This window comes from Lepisosteus oculatus, chromosome 7 (assembly GCF_040954835.1).
Source record: "Lepisosteus oculatus isolate fLepOcu1 chromosome 7, fLepOcu1.hap2, whole genome shotgun sequence".
Taxonomy (NCBI): Eukaryota; Metazoa; Chordata; class Actinopteri; order Semionotiformes; family Lepisosteidae; genus Lepisosteus; species Lepisosteus oculatus.
Genome location: NC_090702.1, coordinates 51,032,097 through 51,058,956, shown reverse-complemented (window position 1 = coordinate 51,058,956; position 26,860 = coordinate 51,032,097). Strand labels below are relative to the sequence as shown.

The window sequence follows — 26,860 nt, the reverse complement described above, 5'->3', positions numbered from 1 at the left end:
TGAAGTCAAAACAAATTGATCTTTATGGGCTGGAGCACCCCAAGACATTTTATGCAACACCAATTTGTGAATTCTAACCAGAATAAGCAATGTTAGAGCATAACGTAATAATTTTTATTAGGAAAATGAACCATTTGCCTTTAGGCAAGGGATACAATTATCAAAATACAGTCCATAACTTACAGTATAACTATTTTGGGCCAGAAAAAAATATAATTACTCTATTTAAATATATAGCGACTGGATGATAAACTCTCCAGGACAATCAGGGCAGATGTGTCAAACTAGTATATCATAACCAAACGGTGGAGAGGAGTAGGACTATACGTTTCAAAGTTCTGAAAAGGACGGGACACGTTATTAAAATAATATCTATCCTAGTATTTTCTTAACTTGACCCAGCAACAGCCATTTGGAAACCGGAGGTTACGAGACACTTTACCCTCTGGCGTAAGACTCGTAATCGAAGTTGACCGACGTGCTCATTCGCTTCATGTACCCCATGAATTCTTTGATTTCGTTGTCAAAAGCTGAGATGACGGGGTTTTTCTTGTCGATTTTGCCATAAAAAGAGGCGGGTAGAGGCTCCATATTCGACTCCGCTGGTAAGTCTCTAGTTCAACCATCCGGCGAGCTGCACCAACAACACAGGGAGGCTGGCGGTGTCATGGTAACGCGTAACGAAAACTGAAGAGCCGAGGGGTCTGGCCTTTATTACTCACGGTTTCTCGTGTTACGGGGCAAATAAAAATATGTTTACATATCACTTTGTCATTTTATTTCGTTATCTATCAGCAGGTAGTCGCCGAACGTTTGTTTTGATTCAGATTTATGAATCACAGCTACGGTAATGTAACTTAAGCACACTACGCTCGTAGCTGTTTTCTTATCTTGTAATGTTGGTTTGTGTACTCAAAACTACGGGCTGTTCACGGATGAACACAGGTCGAATTAAATTATTAATATATTACGAGCCAATCAGTTTACCACGGCCTGTCGTAGACAAGCTCGTCAGCTCTCTCCTCCCCCTGATTACGCAGGCGGTGCTTTCAGTTTTATACGATTGCCTGTGGGAAGAATTGACCTATGAACACAGCTTTGTTGTAAAGTTATAATCAGGATTGAACGGTTTGGGTAAATAAAGAGATATATTTTATTTCTTAATACAAAATTAGGGTTCGAGTAGAAAACTAAGTGCATGTTATGATAGTTAAAAAAATAATATAGAAAATAAAAAAACGATCAAGATTGTTTTGTTATTAAAACGGGTTTGGGTTGGAATTTGAAATATAGACGTTTAATATCCAGTTTAATTAGGCAACTGAGTTAGAAAGTTAGCTGAGTGTGGACTTCAGTACATAACACTGCTTTTTCACCAAAATACTTTACGCGTACCCGTTACGTAGCGCTTTTAAATTGTCTTTAAAAATGATCTCCATTCTGTGGTACGGACTGTTGGAAAACACAACAGCACTCCTTTCTGTCATGTGACTGTACTAACGTGATTGTTGGATCAAGACGTATTTAATAGTACTGTTTTGATCGTTTCCTTATTAGTAGGCCTTGAAAAGGTTGACTCGATTTATTAAACATAAAGATACATTCCTTAACGTCACTTAACAAACTAAATTCTTATTTGTAATTTATGAGCACAATCTGTTATTCTTCACAAAAGGTACTCTGTGCTTTGTAATTGAGCACGCTTTATAAGAAAATCTTGGTAAAGTTTCGCATGGTGCGGACTGTTTCATTAGATTTTACTGTGAATTTGCATAATGATAGCGAAGAATATGAAACTGACTGCAAAACTGATAACCAACGTTATTAATGATTGCATTCTCAGTACAGACTTGGTCTTCAGGTTAATAATTGTGAAGAGGAAATGCAGTTAAGTGTTGGAGATGGGCAACATTTAAAAGGTACAAAACCAATATTAAGCTAAAAATATTATTGTCTTCTCATTGCTTGTTTTAATCTTACTAAACAGCTGTTTGTGAGAAATGGCATCGGGGACTGCACTGATTTATGATGAAGAAATGAGAAACTACAAACTGCTCTGGGTTGAGTGAGTACACGGTAGTCTTCTTCATGCCCATTGTAATACTGTACAAGGTTTGTTGTTAGGGGCAGATTTAATGATGTAAGATCACATTTCCTTAGTCTACATATGTGTGCTTTGTATTTTGTTGCTTTGAATCCTCATTTTCTAATAGGGTAGAAATGCAGGTCTAAATCATGCTGGTGTAGTATAGTACCCAAGACGTTCATCTGGTCTCCCTGATGCTTCCGATGTGTAACAGCAAGCTGCCCGTGTTGTACACCAGTCTCTGGAGAACTCTGTACAAGTACTTAGTCATTACATTCACAAAGCGGTTTAAGGAAGCATGGATATCTACAATGTTTGGAGTTACAACATGTAAAACTGGTGTCCCTGGATATTTTCACGCAATTTGTTCCATGTCTCTTTCTAGCCCAGCATGTAGCATTGAGACCCCAGAGCGTCTCACTGCTTCGCACAGCGCTCTGCAGAGCCAGGGCCTGGCACAGAGGTGTGTCCCCGTTCCTGTCCGCCAGGCCACCGAGGATGAGATACTGCTGGCTCACAGGTGTGTACAAACACTGCGGCAATTTACCCAGAACTGGAATGGGAGACCACAGAGGAAAAGTAGTTTGCAGCTACATGTGTTGTTGGGGACCAATAGGTGGTTCTCATCCTTCCAGAGCAGAATTTTCAAGTTAATACCCCAGTGTGCTGATCTGGGATACTGCGCTGTAGGAGTATGGAATTGTCTATAGAACAGAGGTGCAACCCCTTTTTTTATCTTTTCATGGAGGCGACGTTAACCGTTTATAAGGCTGTAGTTAGAAATAGCATGAATATTTTCCTTTTAATATATGACGTGACATTTACAAAAGTGCCTGTTTGGTTGTATCGTGGAAGGTACTGTACCTTTTTTGGTACATCTGAATCATCAGATGTATAGTAAGTAGTTAAAGATGGAAATAGCTGGGATAATATTCCTTGCATGCACATTGAGCATGGAGTGCACAAATGGCATTATTTATTGCATTGACAATCATGTATCGGTGATAAAAGTGATTATTTAGACCTCCTGTTAGTGTCTTTTCAACCCTTTTGTAGATCTTGATAACTGGGTAAGTGACAGATTTGGATGTATTTACTCCTGGTGTCATTCACCACTGGTACAATTGCACAGGACTAGTACTTCCTTGGGCTGCTTGTCACTGCTGATGCACCGACAGTGGCGGTTTGGAGTTGATCTCTTTCCGGGCTTGACACAGTCCTGTCTCTGCAGCAAGGAGTACTTGGAAGCTGTGAATAAGACCCCTGGGATGACTCTGGAGGAGCTGAAGACTTTTACCTTGCAGTACGGGGATGTGTACTTTCACCCGGTGAGAAGTCAACTCCACCATCAGCGTTATGGACTTATATAGGCAGGGTGTGTCGAGTAATAAGATGTGTGCGATTTAGAGATGGACGCTGTTGGTGAATGAATGCTATTTAAGGTCTGGGATAGCTCAAAAGAGCAGGGATTGCAGCCTTATAGTATGGTCAAAGTCACAGGAACAGCCGGGTACCGCGACTGTGTGGAATGAATGTGTTTCAGACTCTTTGCTCTTCGTTCTGTGAATCTGAACTTGTCCCTATGCCCTTCAATTGCAGAACATTTACCACTGTGCCAAGCTGGCTGTGGGAGCTGTACTGCAGCTGGTGGACAGTGTGATCACTGGGCAGGTCAGGAATGGTATGGCCCTAGTGAGGTGAGTCCTGTAATTCAAAGCAACCCTACTCATGGGCACTGCACATTTCAAAATCCCATCTCCACCCGCAGTATAGAATCCTGGCAGACAGCCTTGGAACATCACTACAGCTCTTTAAACTAGCTCCGTTTTTGTCTGTAAGCTTACATGAGTATTTATTTAATATTTATCAGACACTTTGGATTGATTCAGCTTTGACTCTGTACTTAAATGCATATCTGAAGGTAAACTATATTTCTCTTTCGAATACATTAGGAGAGATTGCTCTAAAATCTTTGTCTGTGGGTATTGTTCCATGCTACCGATACCACTTTTAGACTCTCTGGCCCCATCTCTCTCCATTCTTTCTGCTTATTTTTCTTTTTCAGACCTCCAGGACATCACAGTCAGCGCAGTGTTGCCAATGGCTTCTGTGTCTTCAATAATGTGGCCATTGCAGTGCTCTATGCCAAGAAAAACTTCAACATCAACAGGTACTGACCAAGAGCCACATCTTGACGCTCTTTTCACGCTTTGACACGCTTTTGCTTAATGGATAGCATCTGAAATCTCTTACCTTTACCTAGGGGTATAAGTTCAAATGTATTTATTATTTATTTCCTTGGATCATCTTTTTGAAAACATTGCTATTCTCTTCAAGAACTGATAGAAGCACAAAATCTTAATGTCATGTAACCCTCTAAAATCTTAATTCTGTCGAAACCAGGATGAGCTCTGACCCAGTGGGTCACAGTGGCCCCAGTATGGGCTTTACCTTTTTATCATATAAACCTTGTTTCATGTCAGCTCCAGCAACAGTCAATTAAAGCTCCAAATATTTAGAGAGTATAACTATCCATATTGTCACACTTCATTTTGTTAAAGAACACACAGTGGATTTCCACATTTTCAAACTGGGCAATAGCTTACTTTTACAATCTGGGGAATAAAATGCCAAAGAAAGTCTCTATTTCTAAAATGACCTGTGGATTCCATGTGCTCACCTATTCCTTTCATTCTGTGCAGAGTGCTGATTGTGGATTGGGACATACACCATGGACAGGGTATCCAATACTTGTTCGAGGAGGACCCCAGGTGAGTGTCCTGTCCAAGGGGTAGCCATGCCCAGGACGTTTTCGTGCATGGGATCAGGAACTGGGAATGTTTCCTTCTCATGTTCCTTTTTGGTTCCCTGATGACAGGTTTTGAAATGTTAATTCCTAACATCTATTTCAGAAACATTAGGGATTTTGGTGGTGATAAGCACTACAACCTTGTCTCTTTAAACTATTGCTGAAAGAAAGAAGACACAATGTTTCAGCTGTGGAGCCTTCTTCAGGTATGAGGGAGAGAGGAAAACCAGTAGATGATAAAGCAGGTTTTGACTTCACACCTTGACACTGCTTCTCTCCACTCCAGTCTTTTGCTCTCCTATGTTTTATCAACTGCCGGTTTTCCTCTCTTCCTCACACTTGAAGAAGGCTCCACAGCCGAAATGTTGCATCTCTTTTCTTTTCAGCATGGAATCAACATTAACTTGTTCCTTTGCTGCCTACACATGCTGACGCAGCTACCTGCTTGAACTTTTTAAAACTATTTTATTAGTTAAATACAAAATTAGCATAGATTATGGAACTCAAAAATAAGTAGAGTGAAATAAGGAGGCCTATAAACCTGAATTGTTCATACTGCTAAGCATAGTTCTGTTTCCCTAATAGTATATAGGAGGAGACTTGTCTTTCTGTGGTTTTGGCAGTGTGTTGTACTTCTCCTGGCACCGCTATGAGCACCAGAAGTTTTGGCCCAATCTGTCAGAGTCAGACTATGACACGGTGGGGACAGGAAAAGGAGCTGGATTCAACATCAACCTGCCCTGGAACAAGGCAAGACCCCAGCCCCCACCTGAGACTTTCCCTTAACCTCTGGTCCCAGAGAGCTCCTGCCTTCTAGTTTCAGGGACATGTTCACAAAGCTGTTACTGCCATGCAAAGCGAGTCTTTTTTCCTGAGAAGAGAGCTTGCTGAAGTGAAGTGTGATACAATTCTTTCAGAAATATCAATAGTTTATTTCTAAAACATAAGGATTTGTTGTTTTTTAGGATAGGCCTTATGAATAGATGTCTCAAATCGCTAATTACCAGTCCTTTCCTGAAGGTGTCCTCCTCCTAATTCGTGTAACTGTTGCGCATTTGAGGAAGGAGTCAGCAGGAGGAGGAAGACTGTTGTCAGAGCATAATTTATATGCACCTTACAGAAAGCTTTTTTTGTCCCTAGAAGTTGTAGGAGAATCAAATGTTGTGTTAGTAATCATTTAAAATGTGATGTATCTGTGTTAAAAATAAAAGTGTAGCAGGGATGTTTAAAGTCTCATATGGATCTAAAGAGAAGCTAGAAAGAACTGTTGATAGCAGAGCAGAGACATTCAGAGATTAAGAACCCACAGAGCCTGAGTGTGATACGCAGTGAACTTGCTTCACTCTCTGATGCAGTCCGGTGCAGTGCTGTTCTATTAAAGCTGTGTTGGTTGCAGGTTGGGATGGAGAATGCTGATTACCTCTCTGTCTTCTTCCATGTCCTTCTGCCCATTGCATATGAGGTCAGTACTGTATGCTCTCTGTATTTTTAACTGTTTTATACTGTATTAATTACCCGTTAAGTGCTGTAGTAATCCAAATTATCGTGAACACCAGTACATAGAAAGAAAGAGAACACGCAGGAACAAATGCAGTGAAGTGCAGTCAATTCAAGCACAATAAAGCATTGGAAGTTATGGTAAAACATGACACAAGCCATGTGATGAAGGAACAACATGAACACAAAAAATGTTTGGCCTCAGGGATTGTCTCTGTCTTCACAGTTCAGCCCTGATTTGGTCATGGTATCAGCAGGGTTTGACTCAGCCGTTGGAGATCCGGAGGTGAGCCCTGGTTCGGAACATTTAAATGCAGCACATTCTCAGTGACGTTCAGCTGTTTTTTGTAATGTTAAGAGATGACTATATTTTTAATCTGTAGTGCTTTGAAAGTCTTCGGATGAAGTTTTGAATCTCTCGAGGTCGTTAGCTGTTTAACTTAACTTTGTCCGTATTGGTATTCGTATTTCAATTTTTTTTTCTTTTAACTTTGTGCTTCAATGTTTGTGTTTATGCCTGCATGGCCACATATGTGTACCACTGTACCTATCAACTCAGAAATCCCATTTAAATACGAATTTAATATTTACACAAAACGTGATGTTGCACAAAGTCCTGTACTTTATGAACTTCAGAGAGCGAGTCTGAATGTGTCTGCTTGTCTGCCTGTCTACAGGGGCACATGTGTGCCACCCCAGATGTGTTTGCCCACCTCACTCACTTGCTGATGCCCCTGGCAGGAGGGAGGCTGTGTGTTGTTCTGGAGGTTGGTGTGCTTTCTGACATAGATGAAACCCTCTGGAACCATTCCAGCCTCCTTCTTTATTAACTGTCTCTTTTGGAGAGGTACATTATATCTTTGTTATTTTAGAATTATGCTTCTGTGAAAGAGAGTGATTTTTCTTTTTAGAACAATTAAACTTACTTTTGTTTCAAATTGACCTCTAATTACTGTCCTCCAAGCCCGTCTACATTGTATGGTGACAGGGCCTTTTCCTGTTATGCCCCCAAGCTCTTGAACTCTTTGCCCAAGGATATCAGAGAGTCACCTTCTCTAAACTCCTTCAAATCCAGACTCAAAACCCTCTTCTTCAGAAAAGCCTTTACTTAACTGGTTCCATTCTTCACCACTCTGCTCTTCTTAGTACCACCTTCCACGGTCTCCTCTATTGGTATTGTTGTAATTGTAATTGTAATTGTAATTGTAATTGTAATTGTGTCTTATCTTGTGTATTCTTCTTATTGATTGTTGTATTCTTCTTATTTATTGTTATTGTCATCCTGTAAAGCGCTTTGAGAAGCCACCTTTAAAGGCGCTATATAAAATAAAATGTATTATTATTATTATTATTATTATTATTATTATTATTATTATAATTCAGTGAAGGTTTTATGTAGGACGCGTTCTGTAAACAAGCCTAACTCTGGATGTTTCTGGTGTTCAGTCTACACTTTTATCTGTATAATTTTTCTTATTTTAGGGTGGGTACAACCTCAAAACTCTCTCCCAATCAGTGTGCCAGACTGTCCAGTCTCTGCTAGGAGACCCAGTCCCTATGATGCCTGGGCTGAATGGGCCCTGTGAGAGGTGGGTGTAATAACTAATTATTGAAATCAGTGTGTGTGTGTCGGAAATAGAGTTGTTGCTGTAATAATCATTTATGTACTGTGTCGTGATTTGAATTTGCATTCTTTTTTGTGTGTGCATCCCCCTTCTTCATCTTTTACAGACATACAAGTTGACCTTCACTTAAAAATACCCAAACAGTTACAGTATGCCATAAAGTGCATTGATATGCATCTTCCTAATATGAGTCACTCTGTCCTCCCCAGTGCTGTAGAATCCATCCAGAATGTGAGGGCTGCACACCAGCAGTACTGGGGCTGTCTCAAACATATTGGTAAGGGACGTGTTGCCTGTACTGTATAGGTCCGCCTGCATTCACCTCTCTGGACGTGTAACAGTTTGATCTATTTCAGGTTTTACAAGAAAATATTTCTATATGTTTGTGTATAAAGGGAAACGCAAGTCTCCATTGCTGCAACTCACCAAATAAACTGTACCAAATAAAAACTGTATTGTTGTGGAACTGTGTGTATGTCTATGACAGTGTAAAATAAGGAAAAAAGCACAGCTGCTTCTCTTTGCTTATATCCATGAGGTTTCAAAATTGTGTGCAGCTTTTTTACTTCCTCTTTTTCTCTGTCTGCCCAGGGGTACAGTCTGTCTCAGAGCCCAGCACCAAGCGGAGCAGGGTGGGGGAGGGAGATGAGGGGGTCCAGGAGACCCCAGATGCAAAGGAAGCAGAATCTTGGGTGGGCCACTATCCAGAACCCCCCCTGCGGGTCGCTCCCCCCACGAGGACAGCTGTGGTACTCCCTGCAGACTTGGAGGACTTAGTGCCGCAGAGCTGCCAGCGGGTTACGGGGACGCCTCTCAGGCCGGAGCAGGCCGCTCTGGGTCTCAGGTCTGTTAGTGCACCACAGCCAAGCCAGGGCAAAAGGCAAGAGTACTGCTGCCCAGTTTAACAGTGTGTCACACATGAATGCTCCTGCATATCGGTGAAAAATCATGCTAAATCTTACAATGTTCTTAGGCCTAATGGTTCTGTTTTCCATTTTCTTCATTTGTCTTTTTCTTCATTTGATTTCTAATCTGGTTTATGGACAGTGCTATGGATTTTCTGGATGGTAAGGATAGTTGACAACCCTGTTCCAGTAGTCTTGTCGAACGTTCTGGTTTGGTGTGGTATCACCTTGATAGAAAGCTTTTTATTTTTATCGTATTGAGCTTGTATGCATTTGAAAGGGCTTTTATGACACAGACTGCATAAATGAAACCTCCTTTTAATCCTTCTTTGGTAGGAGAGGCATTTTTAAGTATTTGTTCTGTCCAGTTTGTGAAGGTACAAAATGTAAAACATCTTTAACAATTCTTCCTTGGCTTGTTGTCATTAGAAATAGGTAGATAAGACTTTATTGATCCTGAAGGAAATTGATAGTCAGAGAAAGCTAAAACCCTCAATTTATGTTTTTTTTACTTAAATGCAATTTGCGAGTTTGAAACAGCATGAAAAAATTGTAATAGTTGCAGTCTCTGATCTCACAGGATTTAAATGTCAGTCTTCATTCCTGTGTATCATCAGGGAGCCCATTTCCAAAGCACTTGAGGATGAGAAGACTCTGCTGCCTCTGGGACATGTGTTCTCGCTCCTGGATAAAATTTTGAAAAGGGAGGTAAGGCATAATGTTCAAAAGAGTATGTAAAAGGTAGAACTGCTTGAAAGAGTGCAGATTGATGACTGTTGAACCAGCAGATCTTATGGGGTCTTGGAGGAGCCCAGCCCAGTCATTGGTAATGTATTTAAACTGATTCAAGTAAGAAGCTTCTGCGCCTCCCTCACTTATTTGTGAGCCCATGTGGACACCAGTGACTGTGATGTTTGTTTCTCCAGGTGAGGAACGGGATGGCAGTGGTTCCTGATGTCTGCATCACAGCTGCTTGGGCTGCCCAGCGTGGGGTTACGACCCACACAGAAAGGTACTCCAAGCAATCAGTTAAAAGTGTACCTGTAATTGTTTACTCCTCATTTTGGATTTGTATATGAGTCTTTTGGATAAACATACCTGTGTCAATAAAACATTTTTGAATCACACATTTTCTGAACTTTCTTCTACTAAGATTCCAAGAAGATGGTGTCTTTCACTGAACAGATATTTAGATTTCGGAGTGAAACATACTAAGGAGATCACCAGCTTCCGCTTGTCAGTTCTGCTATTTACATGTACTGTACAGTAATTGTTCTAGAGAAATGTTTCCTAGTATCGGACTGTCCAGTGTCAGTGCTGATACCAGTCTCATTGCCTGGTATGTGATTACAGGGTGCTCCTGGTGATCCTGGGAGACAGCGAGGTGCCACTGAGCCTTGCAGATGATGGGTGAGGATCTTCAGATGGAGAGGGATGAGTCAGTCAAGCATCCCATATAAATCAAACGAATGGAGAAAGCACGCTTTTAACCTGCTTTTAGAGGGCAGCTCAATAATGAACATTGTTTCAATTGATTGTGAAAAAATTAAATTTATCTTAATTGTATGTGGCAGGACAGATCATACTTCACTGTATCTTTCAAAACACGCTTGACAGACAACCCTCTGTCTGTTTGTATTGGTCACTGCATCCAAATATGTCTGAAAGTTTTAAAAAGTACAGACTGATTTTTTACATAGATTTAATCTTTTTTGGCATTACTAGCACTTAAAAAGTGATAGGAAGTGCAGATATATCACCTTTTAAGATCTTTATTTACAAACAGGACAACCCTGTGTTCAAAAATACATTTCCTTTTTACAGTAGTGTGTGCACATTAATGAAATTATGGGAATGTGAGTAATCTTTATTTCACCTTTAAACATGTCTTGTAAACAGTTTAATTGATGTCTTTTCCAGCAAAGTCCTGCTGGTTCACGTGTGCAGTAAAGAACCAGAAGACAGAAAATCCACATACCATGTCCCGGTGTGTCTGAAGAAGGTATACTGTGCTGTGTCAGAAATATGCACTTTAAGACTGGCTTTGTGCTGTCAGGTTGTCAGGATAATTAGGGTTGTATAACAGGTGCAGGAGTAATGGTCGGTTCTGTTCTCATGGTTATATTTCTCTGATAACAGAGAAGAGACAGTATTTTTGCAGAGTAAAGAAGGTCATGTCTCTGACCATTTTAGGCTGCTTCTACAGGCAAACCTTGTTTCCTACATTTGAGTTCAATAGTGCATGCAGCACACTCTAAGGGTTTGGATTAAAATGTCAACCCAAAGACTCTTGATGTTATAATAAATTATATTTTAATTGAAAATGTTTAGCAAAGCTGCCGTGGACTATTGGACACCTGCCTTGCGCCCGTTGCTTGCTGGGGTAGGCCCTGGCTCTCCCACAGCCCTGCATTGCATGAAGCCAGTCAAAGAATGGATGAATTTGCTTAGCAAAGCTCAGCCACTGGCAGAGCATTATGTGTCTTTCGCTGTAATCATTTTCCCCATTTCTCAGATCTCAGAAGATCCTGCAGGGTTCCTGCTGGCTGTGCTCAGTTTGATCGTACCCATAGCGTACGAGTTCTGTCCTGGCCTGGTTTTGGCAGCACTGGGTGAAGGCAGTGGTATTGGTGCAGCTGTCCTGGCACATTTCACCAGCCTCCTGCAAGGCCTGGCTCAAGGTCAGCTACTGTGTCTCATACAGGTAAGTCAACAGGGCATGCGAAGGGGAACAGCTCTTTCACTGGGGAGTTTCATTACGTGTTTCTTCAGCTCAACAGAAATCCTCTGATTCTGAGATAATGACAGGAACTGGATGCGCTCTTCTGCATGTACAGTAGTTTCAAGGTACTGAGTTACCTCTATTAAGATACAAGACATTATTATGGAATGAAGATTGGAGATTTCATAAAGCAGGGTAGATTCTTTTCATTTACGTTATGCACCACCATTTCATTTTTGACTTGCTACTTTTCAGTTCAGACGCATAACAAACTTATAGAATTTATATTTCCTAAATTTTAAGTAATTGTTTTTGTCATTGTCGTTCTTATTTGTGTTCTAATTTAATGTGTGTTCTGTAAAGAGCTTGTGGGATGAAAGTCACTACAGTAGATTTTTACATTTTGTTGTAGAATTATCTAAAATGGTTGTATTATTTTGTTACCAACAACTGGAAAAGTTTAATTTTATGTTCTTATGTTTTAGGGAAAGGGCTGATTGCACAGACCAAGATGTCCACATTAGGTAGTCCTAGGTTAGTGTTAATCATGGTCTGTGAAATCACTGGCCAGATGTCAGATGTGAGGATCAGCAGATGTAGTGAGGCCAATCTACCTGTCTTTTACACTAAGGATTTTGCACAGACATTTCTTGAATTTTCTTATCCAACCTCCTTCAACATAACATCATGGCTGTTTGTTCCAGAATCCCAAAACACTTTGTGCGAAGAAATGCTTCATGACATGAAGTCCTAAATGCCAACTTTTTTACTTTACACATAGTAAAGTCCTTGTTTTTTATTGATTTTTATTTTTTATTGATTTATTGAAGTTAACAGTAGTTAAAATCTTGAAAGACATTCAGAGTTGTAGTACCTTCAGTTCAGGACTAAAGAGATTATTTCTTACATAGGCTGATGGAACAAATTCCTATAAGGCATGACAATAACTATGTAGTTATTCTAGTTATTCTTTGAATTGATTCGAATTGAGGTGCAGTGTCTTTTTCTTTGAATTGATTCGAATTGAGGTGCAGTGTCTTTTTCAGTGTGGCAACCAAAACTGCAAACAGTGATATAAGTAAGATCTTACTAAAGCATTGTAAAAGTTTAATGTAACTGCCATTGCTTTAAATTTTTCACTCTTCACTATTTATTGTAATATTTTTTGGCCTTTTTAATTGTTTCTCTCCAATCTGTGGACAAGGAGAAGGATTCCACATCAGTGGACATCAAAATGAGTCCAAAGATCAGTGCTAGCCACATTGTGTAGATGATGTACACATTTGTATTCACTGAATGTAATAATCTGTTCTTGTATATATTAAAATTAATTTGTCAGGCAAGAGAATGGTGTTAAAATCATTTTGTAGTGATGTTCAGTAATATAATTAGGGTTTGTATTTGTATTGCTGAAGCTTTTCAAACTGAGGGCCTGTAACTAACTCTTGTGAGGGCCTTGTTTTTTTTTTTCTCCAGGAGGGCTCTGAGACTAAAACCTTACAAACTACCTCTGCCTCTCTGCTTGGGGAACCTGCCCCATATCTGGGGCCCCTAGCACCTGCCCTTCCAGAGAACAGCCAGGCTGTAGAGAGACAAAGACGGAGGCTTCAGAAACACTGGAGGATGCTGCAGACTGCAGGTGAGGAGCTCCAAGATACAGGTGTCTGGCGTTAGGAGGATTGGGATGGTTTCACTGGAATTTTACAATATAAAAATATTGTGGTGTCAAATGCAGTGTGTTTTTATCTTTTATTATTGACCAAAACACTCACTAATATAATGTTAAAAGCATCACATCAGCCTTGTTTCTGTAAATAGAACATATCAAATTATTTTAGACATTTGCTATTTACATGTAGAAAATTACACTAAAGTATATACAATATATAACTTTTGTCCAAGTCATTGAAAGTTGTACAGTTCTTAAAACTGACATTGTGACTTTCACAAAATCTCAACCTTGTTTCTCAAAAATGACAATCAAGCTGAATTGATTACATTACATTTTTAAACACTTTCTAATCTGGGTCTCCTTGTGTGTTTTGTCTGCTTTTCTAGTGAATCAGGAACAGAGAGGGACATTACCAGAGGGGAACTGTCACGCCCTCTAGTCACCACATTCTCACATGGAAACACACCCGCACTAATTACACTCCAGTCCTGAACACTTCTGCCAAACGACACCGCCCCTGCAAATCGGCCAACCACGACTCTTCATCAGTCAACGCACCTACTTCCTCGCACAGTACTTAAACCCTTCTGTACGCTCTGCTCTTCGGTATTGGTTGTTCTTTTGTGCACCTACCTCGCCTTAGGCTCTGTTTCCTTCTCGCTCTTTGTTACCTACCACGGAACTCACCTTCGACTACGTCTACTGCCTTGCGCCTTCGGATTTGGAAGCCTTCTTGATTGTCCTTCACCTTTTGATCACGGAACTGCCTTTTCGACTACGACTTCAGCCTTGCCCTATTCTGGATTGGAAACCTACTCTGCTACCTTTTTCTATGAACCCTTGGAACTCGACTCGGACTTCGCCTCTCGTCTCGCCCCCTTAGGTACCGCATAGGGTCCATCCTCCTGTTTCCTCAGCGGGTCATTCGTGACAGGAACCAGCAATGCTTATCACAGCAGAAGAGAACATTTTCCTAGCACTCTATATTTTACACCTTTTGGCTATTAAATTTCAATATTTTTAAATGTCCTGCTTCTGCCTGTTTTATTTTCATGTTGCACAAACTTCTTTATTCCTTTTAGTCTAAAACAGGTGTCCTAACTCAGTGCCTGAGTGTCATCCCTCTGGAGGTTTTCAAGATTCATTTATAGTGAATACTCTTCTTTAACAAGGAATGAAAACATTTTAGTTCTCATGTGTGTTTTGAAGTCCCAAGTTGCTTCTGGAACACTTTGTGGTTAGGGTTGGAGTTTTGAAAGACGTAAGAATATTCAATTGTGTAAAATCATGCAGTACATTTAGAGTAATTCTGTATCTGAGACATGTCAGTTGTGCTTTATCGCATCTTCTTGCTTGCATTATAGAAGAATTTGCCAGTGCCAATGTTCAGTTGGATACCCAATCCACACGATTCCACTTTCCTGATTCGTTCCCGATGTAGCGCTAGTCCTGAATCCTGAAATTCAGCTGTCGACAGTTCCGACAGTAGTTCACTCGTTGATCAGGCGAGCGTTTGCGGTGGGGTACCGGCGGTTCACGAGGCTTGCTGCTGGGCTAACCTCGGGCGGATCCTTTGGTTACGCGCGGGCGACCTCCGGTCTCGACTCTTCAAAGAACAAAGTAAAGTCCTAGCACTCGGACACACTGGTAGTCACGTGATTGTCCGAGCTGAGTCTGAGAATGTCCTGGAGGGGTGCTTTCTGGGCCCTGTGCTTCCTGTTTTATCTGGAGGAACTACGGTCGTTCATTGGTTGAATGTTCCGCGGGCATTTGAGACCCACGTGGGGTTACCCTGCCCTACCAGTTCCTGATTGGCTGAGCGAGGTGGAGGATGAGTAACAGTGCTCTCTGACATTAGGGTTGTAAACAACCTGGGATGGGACTCTCCCAAGGAATCTCCCAGACAGTAAGGTGCCAGAGATGACCATTTATCAGGGTGGCTGGTGAATCTCAGCCTTGGGAGTTGTTTCTTATCAGGAAACTCTATCAGATAGAAAAATACCTTAAATCTGAAATCACATGGCCTCTCTATGTCCAGTACCACTAAGATGAGAGAGACTGGCAAGGGAGCAGCAAACTTAATTCCTGTATTTTTAATAAGCCTTGCCACTACACAACAAACACAAGATCATCAATCAGAAAAAACAGCACATTAAATTCTTCATTAACTTCTTTGGCATCTAAATTTGGCAATATTGGCAATATCCACATATTTGGCAGTATTTTCCAAACTAATCTCCTTTGATGGTTCTAGGAGAAATATCTAGGTCCATTGGGGCAGTAACTATACAGTTAGGAGTAAGACAGTTTCACAGATACACATAAACTTCACATGACAATAACAGTATATAACACAACCATTTACTTACTTCTTGATTTACCAACTACGGATTAACTATATAACACAACCATTTACTTACTTCTTGATTTACCAACTACAGATTAACTAAAGACACTCTTTTACACAGAACCCAACAGCACATGTACATTCAAACATACCAAGCAATCAATTTTCCAAGTGATAACTTATTTTCGATAGGTGAAGTATTCACTGTGGCTGTTTTTGTGGTGGCCTCTTTCATACATGCCTTACTAAGTCATTGAAGGCCCAAAGTCCGCTCCAGCTGGAGCGATCTGTTACTGATGTAAGAATGAATTCTTGCAGGGCTTCCCTGGGTCATTAGATTATGTAAACCATGTGTATCTGAGCCAGTTATTCTTGGTCTAATGTGTGTAACGGGCTCAGGCTTCTTAAAAATAGGAATTCAAATAAGCTTGTATTGAGTTATAAATCATATACTCCACCTCCCTTGCTGCATAAATGGTGGTGAAATGTTACAGAAAGGGAAATCATTTTTTTAGGTTACTTACCGTTTACAATAAAGGTGAACAAAAAAGTAAAAATAAATGTTAATTGTTTCATCATAACACCAGATCACTAAAGTACATGATCAATTATTTGAAGTGAATAGTGTAAGTGCTCATTATTCGTTTTAGGAATTGAAAATATTTTATCTTGTTGATTTTGGCAGGAAATCAAATATTTAAACAAATAGAAAACTGTAAAATGATATTTGAAAAGGAATGGTACTTTTGGTATTTTCCCCATCAGTGGTGACCTGGGCATTTTTGTTTAATTATAAAGCATGCACGTGGAATGCGAGTATCGCCTTGAGTCGGTCAAACTGAGCTAATGAAATCAGCGATTGATAAAACGCTATGCTTTTCGTATATCGCCCTTGTACTACCCAATTTTATCCAAGAGTGAACACAACCAGACAGACGCCTGTTGAGAAACTGAACAGATTTTGATGCCGTTTTACAAGGAAACGGAATGGTCACTTTGTTGCTCCGAGATCTGATGACCAGTTGCCGGCTGATTTGATTGCTGCAGGAACTAACTCCCCCCACATCAGAGTGCAGTGGTGACTCAAGTTTTCCCACGCAGACATCCAGCCCATAGACGGGCGCTGTAGGTCATTTTGTTCTTATTGGCTGGTAATTCATCCCGTTCCACTGAGACTGTATTGGTCTTCTCTCGCTCCCTCCGCCTGTCAAGACACGCGTTTTGGTTGGTTTTAGTATTTCTTTAACTTTGTATTTTTTTTTTTTACCTCGGTGGCTCGCCACATCCCCTTCCTGCGAGCAGAGCCAGGTATTCTTTCTGAATTGTTTTCCTAAGAGGTTTGTGCTCCGCACAGATTCGTCTGTAAGCCACCATCAGGAGCAGCTTCAGCATCAAGATGTCTACGGCTCCGATCAGATCCCCCACGGCGCAGTCCGGCAGGATGAAAAAGGACGAGTCCTTTCTGGGAAAACTGGGAGGCTCTCTCGTCCGGAAGAAAAAAGCCCGAGAAGGTTGGTTGAGTTTCCTGTTATTTTCTCATGTCTTGTGTTATCTGGAGAGTGTGATACTAACTTGGCATGTTACGAGTGTCATGGGTTTATGATGTAAAAGTGCCTCTTGGCACAACATTGTACGCGAACGAATGACCTTGTTCGTTGTATAACTTGAGTACAATGTGCAAATCAACTCTTCTGTAATATTGATCGGAAATGATACAAAAGTCGCAGCGCTTACAGAATTATTAAGATCTGCTGCTGGAGAATACACATACTCCCTTGTTATTCTCTCTTTTTTTTTCCTTCTTGTTTAGTGCTTAGGACTTTCATCTAAGAAAAACAAGCATTTGTATCAGTATTGCCCAACCCTAGATTGATGTCAGAGTAATTGGTTTGCAGACTTCTGTATGCTTTTGATCCGATGGTTAGGTAATGTCGGTGTTACAATTATGGAGATCAGAGGAACAGATGTCTCAATACAGCAGCCTCTATCAATACCTGTAATAACTGCGTTAAATCCCATTATAGTTACCAAATTGTGACCAGAAAGGAAGTGAGACAAAAGAAGACCCACACCCTAATCCACAAGTTAGTCATCCTGTGACCACAGACATGATGGTTAAAGCCCCACACACTTCAGCCACATCTGGAGAACAGCTGTTCCCTTTCCATCCAATAATAAGAGTTGCTAGTCATCTCACTCCCGAGATGGACTGTGTCTGGAGCAGAAGGTGTTGATCACTGGGCATCAAAACAAACAGGCTAGCCCGCCTGTAAAACTGTTATTAATTTTGTAACCCGAGTTTACAATGGAAAAAGTCATTATAACAATGGAGTGTCATTATTATTAACTGATAAAGATGCTGAGTGGGAAGCATTTTGAGGAATCTGAGCGTGGACATTCGTGGGAGTGCTCTTCAAAGAACTTGCTGTAAGTCTTTCTTTGGCTTGGATAACAAACTCTCGTGGTGTCTGAAAAGATTTCTGAAAGCATGGTTGTGCTTTAAAAACATTTTCAACACTATTCCTGAATTGCCTTTAAAAAAAAAACTATTGATAAAATGAACTGCGCTAAATCAGTAAGAACATCTTATAATGACACAGGATTTAAATGTACAGAGGAGATGCAATTAAAATCCAGTGTAATTACAAGGGATGTAACTATAATGCAGCATCATATACTGTACGAGGAACAAACAAACTGCTGAAATCACACAGGCAAGGTACAGAGTGCTCTTATTAAATTGGTTACTTATGCAGGAATGCATGTCCTAAAAAATAGATAAGCACTAAAAACCTTTTTATGTTGTGTATCATCCCTTTGAAAAGAGACTTGCCCAGCCCTGAAAGTGTTTGCAGCCCATTTATTTGTTGTGTGTCACCCCTCCTCCTACTTTACATTTGACTCCTCCGTCCTGACTTTCTGATGCCACATGGAGAACAGCAGCTGGTGGGAGAGGCTGTGGCTGTCTGTGTGTCCATATAAGGACTTCTGAGGCCGAGGGGGGAGAAAGAGAGAGGGTGGGCCAATTACTGAGGAATTCCACTGCGCAGTTGTTGTCCCACAACAGCTTCTTGGCTTACTGTAATTAATCGAGAATAGGACATGAACGTGCAAGTTAAAATCGTTGGAGGGAAACCGTGCTCGACTAAATGACAGTTCCGGCTCGCAGATGTACAGTAGATTGCCATAATCTGAAAACGAAACCCTTCAGACAAGACCCTACTCTACTAAACCAGTGTATTATTCAGCTCACACCTGAAGAAGGCTCCACGGCCGAAAAGTTGCGTTTTCTTTCTTCTTTTTTTCAGCATGGAAAAACTTGTTCCTTTGCAGCCTACGCATGCTGACGCAGCTCCCCACCTGAACTACTACAGTGTTTTATTGGCCTTTACTAACACAATTGTTTTTTTTTACAGGGACAAAAAAAATCATCTTTTGAAGTTAAGGTTGCAGGTGTTTTCTTTTCAGTCTTAAAAGATTTTCGTCATCTTCAAAGATGATCATTTCATGGGTTGTACAGAGAATCTCTGATTGTTTCATTTTCCAGGTAGCAGTGTCTGTCACTGTCTTATTCCCTGTGTGTAGATGATGAGGTACTCTCTCTGCCCCGGGCATGATTTGGTCCTGGTTACTCACGAGCTCTGAGAACTCCTCCGTGTGCAACAACCCGCAGAGCTTCTGTTTTTCTCCCCTTTCAATGTTTTCTTTGCGCAGAAACAATTTTAACGCCAAGTTTTACTGAAACGTTTTACCTTTTTCTTTTGAGATCAGACAATCCTGATCGCTAAGGATTTTATAGAACCCCCCAAAAAATAGCCTTTTAGCTTCATGGAGGTGCAGAGTGGAACAAATGCCAAATAGCTGCAGCTACTGCAGATAAAAGCTTATCAAGGAGAAAGAAATGCAACTTGGATCCTTCCTCATTGTCGGAGAAGTGAGACTGCATCAAATGACAGCAGTTATTCAGAACTGCAAGTCATTGGTGCGAAAAGCAGGGGGAACGGCACTGTTCTCAGTCTGCAAGAGCTGCTCTCCAGTTTCACTGCCTTTTTGGAGTATACCTGAAACATCTGCCTCCTCAGTAAGAAGGGTAATCAAGGACTTCCTGAAAAGTATGTTTACATTTCTTTAAGTATACGAGTATATTCATTTTTAGAGTTCTATACATTTTAAAAAATGTAGAGAGGCCATATAGACGAACTATGTCCTGGAGTACAAAAACACTGGTCTTGGGTGTGCTGGATGAAAAAGCCCTACCTCTATACAGTATACAATATAGGCATGTTTCTTGACTGGAATGGAGTTTGATGTGTTGACAGCTGTATTTGGAGTGCCTAGTCTTTTAATAGAAGAGTGACGTCTGCTGTGCTTCTACCCTTAATGAATAGCACATCTTTTTTTAACAGTGAGAATGGTGCCACTCAAAAGAATATTTTTTCTTCAGTCAATGCACATCAATTGACGCTTCATGGCTGATGTACAGTATGATGTTGCTTTATGCTTGAGTGTTAATTGAGATACAGCTGCCCACTAATTGTTGTGTTTAACACTGATATTGATTACATTCATGAGTGCTACAGAGCAGAACACTTGAAAGTACTAGTTTGTGTTTGCAATTGCCTGTATCAGACCTGCCTTCTTTTCAGACTCCAGTAAGAGGCACTACTAATGGCTGCAGGTAATAGTTCACTATCATTCTCTGTCATCCCCTGTCTGTGCTTCTGTGCTTTTGAAACCTTCTGTTGAAAGTTAATCAACAAGGGTGCCTTGTAATACTGTTCTCAGTGGTGAACAAAATATAGTCAACCATCAAAAGTGTTGATCAGATTTTAAGATGCACCTTCTAATCTTGAAATAATCCACTTGTTACTCATTGCTGCATTTAAAAATGAAAAGTACAAAATCTCTTTTGTATACCTTAAAAATGAAATATAAGGATGAAGAATTTATAAAATCCACCCTTTATTTACAGACGTGTGTATTTTGTATTCTTGGGTCGTTTTCTTAGGTTCAAATTAGGCTCTCTTCAACTGTTTTTTTTTATTAGAAGTGACTAACGGCTGTATGAACTTTTCCGCCACAAGATGGTGCTGTATTGCATGATGCTGTACACAGTGGCACCTCTTATAGACCGGAATCGGAGCGCTCGCACCTTAACCTATTACAAAAATAAAAACGGTTGATAATTGTCATTTTTCATTTATTGATTGTACTGTTTGTTGGTAAATAATTCTAAAACATTGGGGTGTTATATTCTGATTATAATGCTGATAATTGCAGTGCCTTTAAGTCTTATACAGTACAGTATTTGCAGTAAAATAGTTCTTTTGGAGAAGTCCAGATGCTTTAGTCTGTTACTTCACTAATTGGATTAAAACAAAGAAGATTGAACAGTTGAAATGTTTCTTGTTTAGACTTTTCATTTTGAAAGTGAAGTTAAACCTTTACTTGTTCCTTTATTCAAAGGCAGCTTGGTGACAATAAAAGTAACTATAAACTATAAAAGACCTTTGTAAGTCTGCTAGCTTACTTCTGTGACACACATGACGGGTCGGGACGTAATACTGTACTTTACCCCCAAAATTGCCTAATTGCGGACTAATTGTATTTCACTACAGAATATGTATAACGTTAAAACATTCTCTCCTGTTGTAAAGATATTGCCTATTTTTGAAGAGCTGTATATTGCTTGCTGTAGACTCAAGAAAATCAATACTTTTTTTATCAAACTCCTTTGAAAACATCTGTGTGGGAGTGTTTTGTATGACGTGCAAAGTATTTTGCCACGATATGAGGTTATTGAAGTGACAACAGGGTGTGTTCAGATTAACCTGATGCCACAGAGCGATCTTATCTCCACTGAAGCAATGTCACTTGCTCTGCGTTTCCTGTGTTCAGTCAGTGTATAGTGCCAGCCTAGTGTTTACTCGGCTTCGGCAATGGAAGATACTGCGAAGGTCTGTAATGTACGAGGTGGATTTGTTTGTAGGAATGGTGCTAAAGTTCACCTTGTAAAAGGATTTTGGTCCATTTAGGTTTTAGGAGCAGAGAATTCTTGAGCACATTGTGCATGTGAAGCCAAAGAGTCCACCCGTTCCTCACTGACACAGTTATGCCTGAATGTAAATTAGTCTTTGACAGCCATGCACTACTGATTATGGGCTTTGCCAAAAGATCAGAACTGCATTGCGTAGTCGACACAATTTCTTAAAACATAATTTGTTCTTTTTGTCTATTGTTTCTCCATGTGGCCCATCCACTGTTACCACAAGTGAAAACCCCATGTTGCTGTTTACCAGGCAGAGAGCACTTTAATGAGTCTGGCTGTGTCTGGCCAGTCTAGAGGTGTGTCATATATCCCAGCCAGGCTCCTGTGCTTCTGACAAACGAGGCTCCGGTATTATGTGTCTGTTAGTCACAGAGGGCAAGTATTTCCTGTCATAAATAATGTGGGCTAAATTTAAAGTCACTGATCTCCCTTTAGCAATGTTATTTATACCTTTCCATCCTCGTAAATCATCTTGGTAGTTTAGCACGGTGACTCTTAGGGTTTTAGTCTTCAGATTTTGGTTAGATTCATGGTCAGACTGTGATGCAACTTGCCGTAAGACATTATTAAAATGAATAACTCTGTTCCAAGTGAGTAATTCTGCATGCTCAAATGGGCAAACTTCTGCTCACACTCCTGTTTTGCCTCGCATATAAGGCTTGTTGTAGAATCCATGCAGACGGCTGGTTCAATAAATTGCACAACGGAGTGAAAGAAAATTGTGGTTCCCACAAGCTGGTTGCTCTTGCATGCACATTATGGGTTCAGAGTCACTGCTCTGTAATCTCCCTTGAGCTGCTAGCTTTTAATAGTATGCTTTCAACAGCACCCAATATCAAAATGTGATTGGTGCTGCAGTGGATTACAACATCAATTTCCAATGATACTAATGGCATAGTTACAAAGTGCTCAAATAAAAGCAGGAGAGGAGTACAGTATGAGTGAATTCTTGATTTAAGACCAATGTTTTCACAAGGGGGTAGGGGTCCTTAGATCCTCATTGGGGATCCCAAGTGCCTCCTCTGCAATGTCAATTGAGCAAAACAGAAACTTACAGGTATTTCTGTAACTGTTAATGGGAGCAACTTGCTTGCCTCTCTGCCACATGTCCTTAGCAATTGGATTGAAATCCCCTTAGTCCCCAAGTACTTCTATTTGCCTGTGCAAAGACTATGCAAGACTATAGGAAAGTGACTATTTTACAATGAGAAGTTTTTGATATCTGTAATGCAGTAGGACATATTACCTTTTTTTTAAAGAAAATGTAAACTGTATTGTCCACTGAATATAGGCCAAGCTTGTACTATCATTCACCATCCTTATAACAGTTCTTCATTTTGAATATCTGGCTATAATGCAATTACAATATTTCAGTTTTGCTGTGAATTGCATGCATGATAAAATACAGCTCGGGAATATCCTCCATGCATATTTAATAAATGGAGACATTTTACCTGCAAAGTCTCTTCTTCCCATTCAGCCCTCATGCTCAGCGCTAGCTGAGTGTTTATTAGTTGTAGAGTTTCCGCTCAATGTGCACACAAGCTGCGCAAGGTGTAACTGGACCAGCGCTGTGACAGAAATAACACGTGCTGACTGGCCTGGCATGCTCTGGCCTCTCCAGCTGCCCTCTCCACTTGACTGCACTCAAGGCACCATCTCGCGTCCTCTCTGTGCTGTAGAATACAGGGATTCTCCATCAGGGACGGAGTTCTGTCCGGGCAGCATGGCTGGCCTGCTGTGTGGGACCAAACGGAAGAAGCAAGGTAGAGTGGGGCTCTGTCAGGGACAGGCTTGTGTAGGGCTGTGGCCGATTTGCTTCCTCCTGCAGATACTGTATATGAAAGGAGATTGTTTTACAAGGACTGCAGTTGTGGAACCTGTTAAGGTCAGATCTTTACTATTTGGATTGAAATGCATGTGCAAACCCAGTCAGTGGTCATTTCAATAGGAAATGAATGACAATAAAGTATAATAAGACAGGGTTTTGCAAAGAATACTTTTCAGGTATTCAACGGTGCACAGCAGTCTTGCACGTCCAGACTGATTTACTAGTCCGAAACGGAGAGAAGAACCACTGTGTTTCACATCGTGAGAGTCGAGCATGAGATATGTTTCAACAATTCATAGCTACACGCTCTGTAGTTGCTGAAGAGAAGACCTGGTGTAATTATGCATCGTGAGCTAAAGATACTCAAGTGGTATTTTGCATTGATGAGTATTGGCTCCAAGTAGAGAGTGTGGTGAGCTGTTCCTTACAATTCTCTGTAGAACATAGCAAGTAGGGGAAGATTAAGTGATGATGTATAGACGGCTGATCTAAAGAATAGAACAGTGATTAAGGAAATAGATTGTGACTAAAAATAGAATTGGTGCAGAAGTTTTTACTTGACAAACTAGTTAATGAAAACATCTGTCTATTATTAGAAAACGGCTTATTGCTGGCAAGGGATGCAGCAAACCAGAGAACCTGGTGAAAACCAATATGAACGAGAGAAAACTTTGCAAACTCTGCACTAAAGGCACTCTACTCGAACTCTGGAGCTGGAAGTGTGAGCACCACACCATTGGACTGCTCTAGAACACTATGATACAACATTATTAAAAGAGCTAAAAGAAAGAAAATGCTTCTGATAGCTGTGGTGATATTTACATTGGGCTTTATTTATCATCCCGTTGAGATAGTCTACTTGACGTTGGACATTCACCATGTAGATTGCTGTGCTGGTCATTAAACTTTGAATTTTCTCGTTTATTCAATTCAGTTCAACATCCCTGGGGTGTGGGAATTTAAGATTATACAATAGCAGTGTTGTTTTACTAACTTGTTTTTAAACCTGGAATGATAAGCTGTACTTCTGTGTATGCTGGATTGATTAGTATACAGTATTTTATTAGAACGATTCTTTTTTGAGGAGTGCACTGTTTATTTGACCAAGCATTACAACGGAGGGTAGTGGGAAAAGTGTACTTTGCCTACTGTCTGGACTGATGAAGAATGGTGGCTGCAGGCTACGGAGCTCGGTGAGCGTGTCTGGCGCCAGAGTGGATGGTGGCGCAAGATCTGTTAACCCTTTCCTGGACAGCTGGTACAAGCAGGCCCTGTGTTTACTGGGGCCTGGTTCTGGACCTGGTGGGCAGTTCTGTCCTCGGGTGTGCCTGCTCCCATGTTTCAATTGACGTTTTCTGCTTGTCATTTGCCAGCCACCTGTTTGGACATAAGACCCCAAAACTCTGCCGCTGCTGCTGCTGGCTTTGTAAATGAATGTTGCTCACTTTCCATAAGAAATGCATTACAACATTTGCATGTTCCTCCTCCTCCTCTCCCTTTCTGTCATTGCTTACGAGTTACCTCATTTTGAGTTCTACAGTTTTTTTTAGTTTAATGTATTCAAGTGTACTAATTTTTCACAAAAAAAAACAAAGGACACTTTTTATCCTATTTCATTCAACTTTAATCCATAGTAAAATGAAGTGGTCCTCTCCACAACTTGTTTTCAAATACCAGAGTTGCATCTTTTTTTTTTTTTGAGGGACTGTTTACAAGTTTGAAGTCTATAAAAGACAAAACTGTTAAGAGTGTCAGCTGTGATATACAGTATTCCCTCTTCTACCTCTTGTTAATGGCTCACGTTGGACTTTTTGAACAACGTGCTCTTCAAGGCCCGAGTACAGAGCCTCAGAATTGGCAAATGGATTGCTGGCCCCACTGGCTGGAGAGGAAAAAACAAATCATGTCTACCGAAAAGGCAGGTTAAAACGCAAATATGCACCACACTAAGAAACTTGTCGAACTAGAATTAAACTGAAAACGATGCAGCCTGGAAAATGTTTAATTCTTTGATATTTTAGATTGCTACCCTCACATGCCAAGTTCCTTTCCTTTTCCAGTTTACCTGATGAAGGAACTGCCCCACCTGCACTCTCCTGTCAGATTTAAACCTTTAAATGCTTATAGCTGCTTCCGCCGGTTTCAGTCTTTTAAAAATCCCTCCTGTTATTCTCTCCCCTGTGTCCCACAGTGAGTGACCTGCAGGAAGAAGGAAAGAATGCCATCAACTCTCCCCTCCAGCCCTTCAGCACAGACCTCCACCCTGAGGACACCCTGCTTGGTAATGTGATCAGATGTGTTTTATTTTGCACGCTGCTACAAATGTCTTTTCCTACTTGAAACTGGGTGGGGCGGGAGAAAGTAATACCCCTTTTTTTTTAATGGGACACATTTTGTGCTAAATATGATAAATGTTTTCTTTTAAGAAAAGGCTTGATACGGTCATTGGATTAGTTTGCTCCTAACTATCAAATAGCCTGGATGACTTCCCCTCATTTGTAACAGTTATGTTCTAAGTCTGAGGTGCAGTAGTATGAGACATGCTAGGAGCAGTTAGAGCCTGTAACTTCCATCACAGCCTACACATAGAACTGAGTGGAGCAGAAGATGTAATTCAAGGCTCTGTTTTAGACTTTGTTAGAGGAATTAGGTCAGTGAAAATTTTATACGAACCTGTATTGGATTTGTCTGTGGTTCTGGGCTTCATTGCTTTTAGTGTTTGATAGCTTGTCACATAAGGTTAAGCTTCCACTGTGGGCTGAATGATTGTCTTGTGTAGCGGCTTTTGTCCTTGAAATAGCACTGATGTTTTGATATCTTGAAGAAGAGAACGCACACACCAACAGAGCTGCAGTTTAAAGTGTTTTTGTAGCATCCGAGATATTCAAAGGTATTCAGTTTGGGCCCCAAAGCTGTTTGCCAAGGTGAATTGTGACAATGTAGTTAGATACTATGAAGGCTATGGTTTCCTCAGTCATAATATGAAAAATGGTATAAAATAGAACACAGTAAAAGTCAGATTAATATGATAATTAAGTTAAGGGAAACTATAGGGAGCAAAATGTTGGAAAACCGTACATGTTCATATTTCGGGAAATGGTCACTTACTAGTTTGTTATTTATAAGACATAATTATTTAATATAAATGCATTTGACGTGTGGGTTGAGTGGTAACGAACCAGTAAATATTTACCTCCACATAAACAGTCATGGCTACTTATATTAGGATTTCATGGAGGAAGTGGCTTTCTAGTGGTGATAAAGCAATACAAGCTCCCCGCCCTTGAGCAACAGAGCTGACTTTCATTTTGACGGAC

The 26,860-nt window shown here is 40.5% G+C and overlaps 3 protein-coding genes across 11 annotated transcripts in view; 2 read left to right on the top strand and 1 right to left on the bottom strand.

The window, feature by feature from the left end:
* The window catches only part of cfap54 (cilia and flagella associated protein 54), a 50,812-nt gene extending 49,829 nt beyond the window's left edge, over nt 1-983 (bottom strand). For 2 of the 3 annotated variants that reach the window (XM_069192715.1, XM_069192716.1), the window contains exon 1: nt 443-983. In XM_069192715.1, the coding sequence (XP_069048816.1) occupies nt 443-591 (149 nt within the window). In that variant the 5' untranslated portion in view covers nt 592-983. The remainder of the gene's footprint in view (nt 1-442) is intronic. The other variant, XM_069192717.1, reaches the window with a different exon arrangement.
* On the top strand, nt 510-14,341 carry hdac10 (histone deacetylase 10). Of its 4 annotated transcripts, none has more exons than XM_069192719.1 (21): nt 510-605; nt 1,988-2,065; nt 2,472-2,606; nt 3,318-3,414; nt 3,686-3,783; nt 4,152-4,256; nt 4,789-4,857; nt 5,519-5,645; nt 6,292-6,357; nt 6,619-6,678; nt 7,070-7,159; nt 7,875-7,981; nt 8,227-8,294; nt 8,609-8,861; nt 9,540-9,630; nt 9,849-9,934; nt 10,276-10,332; nt 10,843-10,924; nt 11,438-11,626; nt 13,121-13,283; nt 13,703-14,341. In XM_069192719.1, exons 2-21 carry the CDS (start codon nt 2,001-2,003, stop codon nt 13,753-13,755), a joined length of 2,061 nt encoding a protein of 686 aa, XP_069048820.1. In that variant the 5' UTR covers nt 510-605; nt 1,988-2,000; the 3' UTR covers nt 13,756-14,341. The 4 variants fall into 4 exon arrangements, with proteins under 4 accessions (XP_069048820.1, XP_069048821.1, XP_069048819.1 ...); XM_069192718.1 differs by lacking the exon at nt 510-605 and adding an exon at nt 1,036-1,134; XM_069192721.1 differs by lacking the exons at nt 510-605; nt 1,988-2,065 and adding exons at nt 1,051-1,134; nt 1,844-1,919.
* A 2,149-nt stretch (nt 14,342-16,490) lies between these two features.
* parvb (parvin, beta) overlaps nt 16,491-26,860 on the top strand; it is a 28,478-nt gene continuing 18,108 nt past the window's right edge. Inside the window, exons 1-3 of one of the 4 annotated variants that reach the window (XM_069192725.1) lie at nt 16,491-16,887; nt 17,018-17,174; nt 25,735-25,824. In XM_069192725.1, coding sequence (XP_069048826.1) covers nt 17,060-17,174; nt 25,735-25,824 — 205 coding nt within the window. In that variant the 5' untranslated portion in view covers nt 16,491-16,887; nt 17,018-17,059. Of the gene's footprint in view, nt 17,175-19,597; nt 19,776-23,337; nt 23,479-25,734; nt 25,825-26,860 lie in introns of those variants that run through there. The other 3 variants (XM_069192724.1, XM_069192722.1, XM_069192723.1) reach the window with 3 other exon arrangements.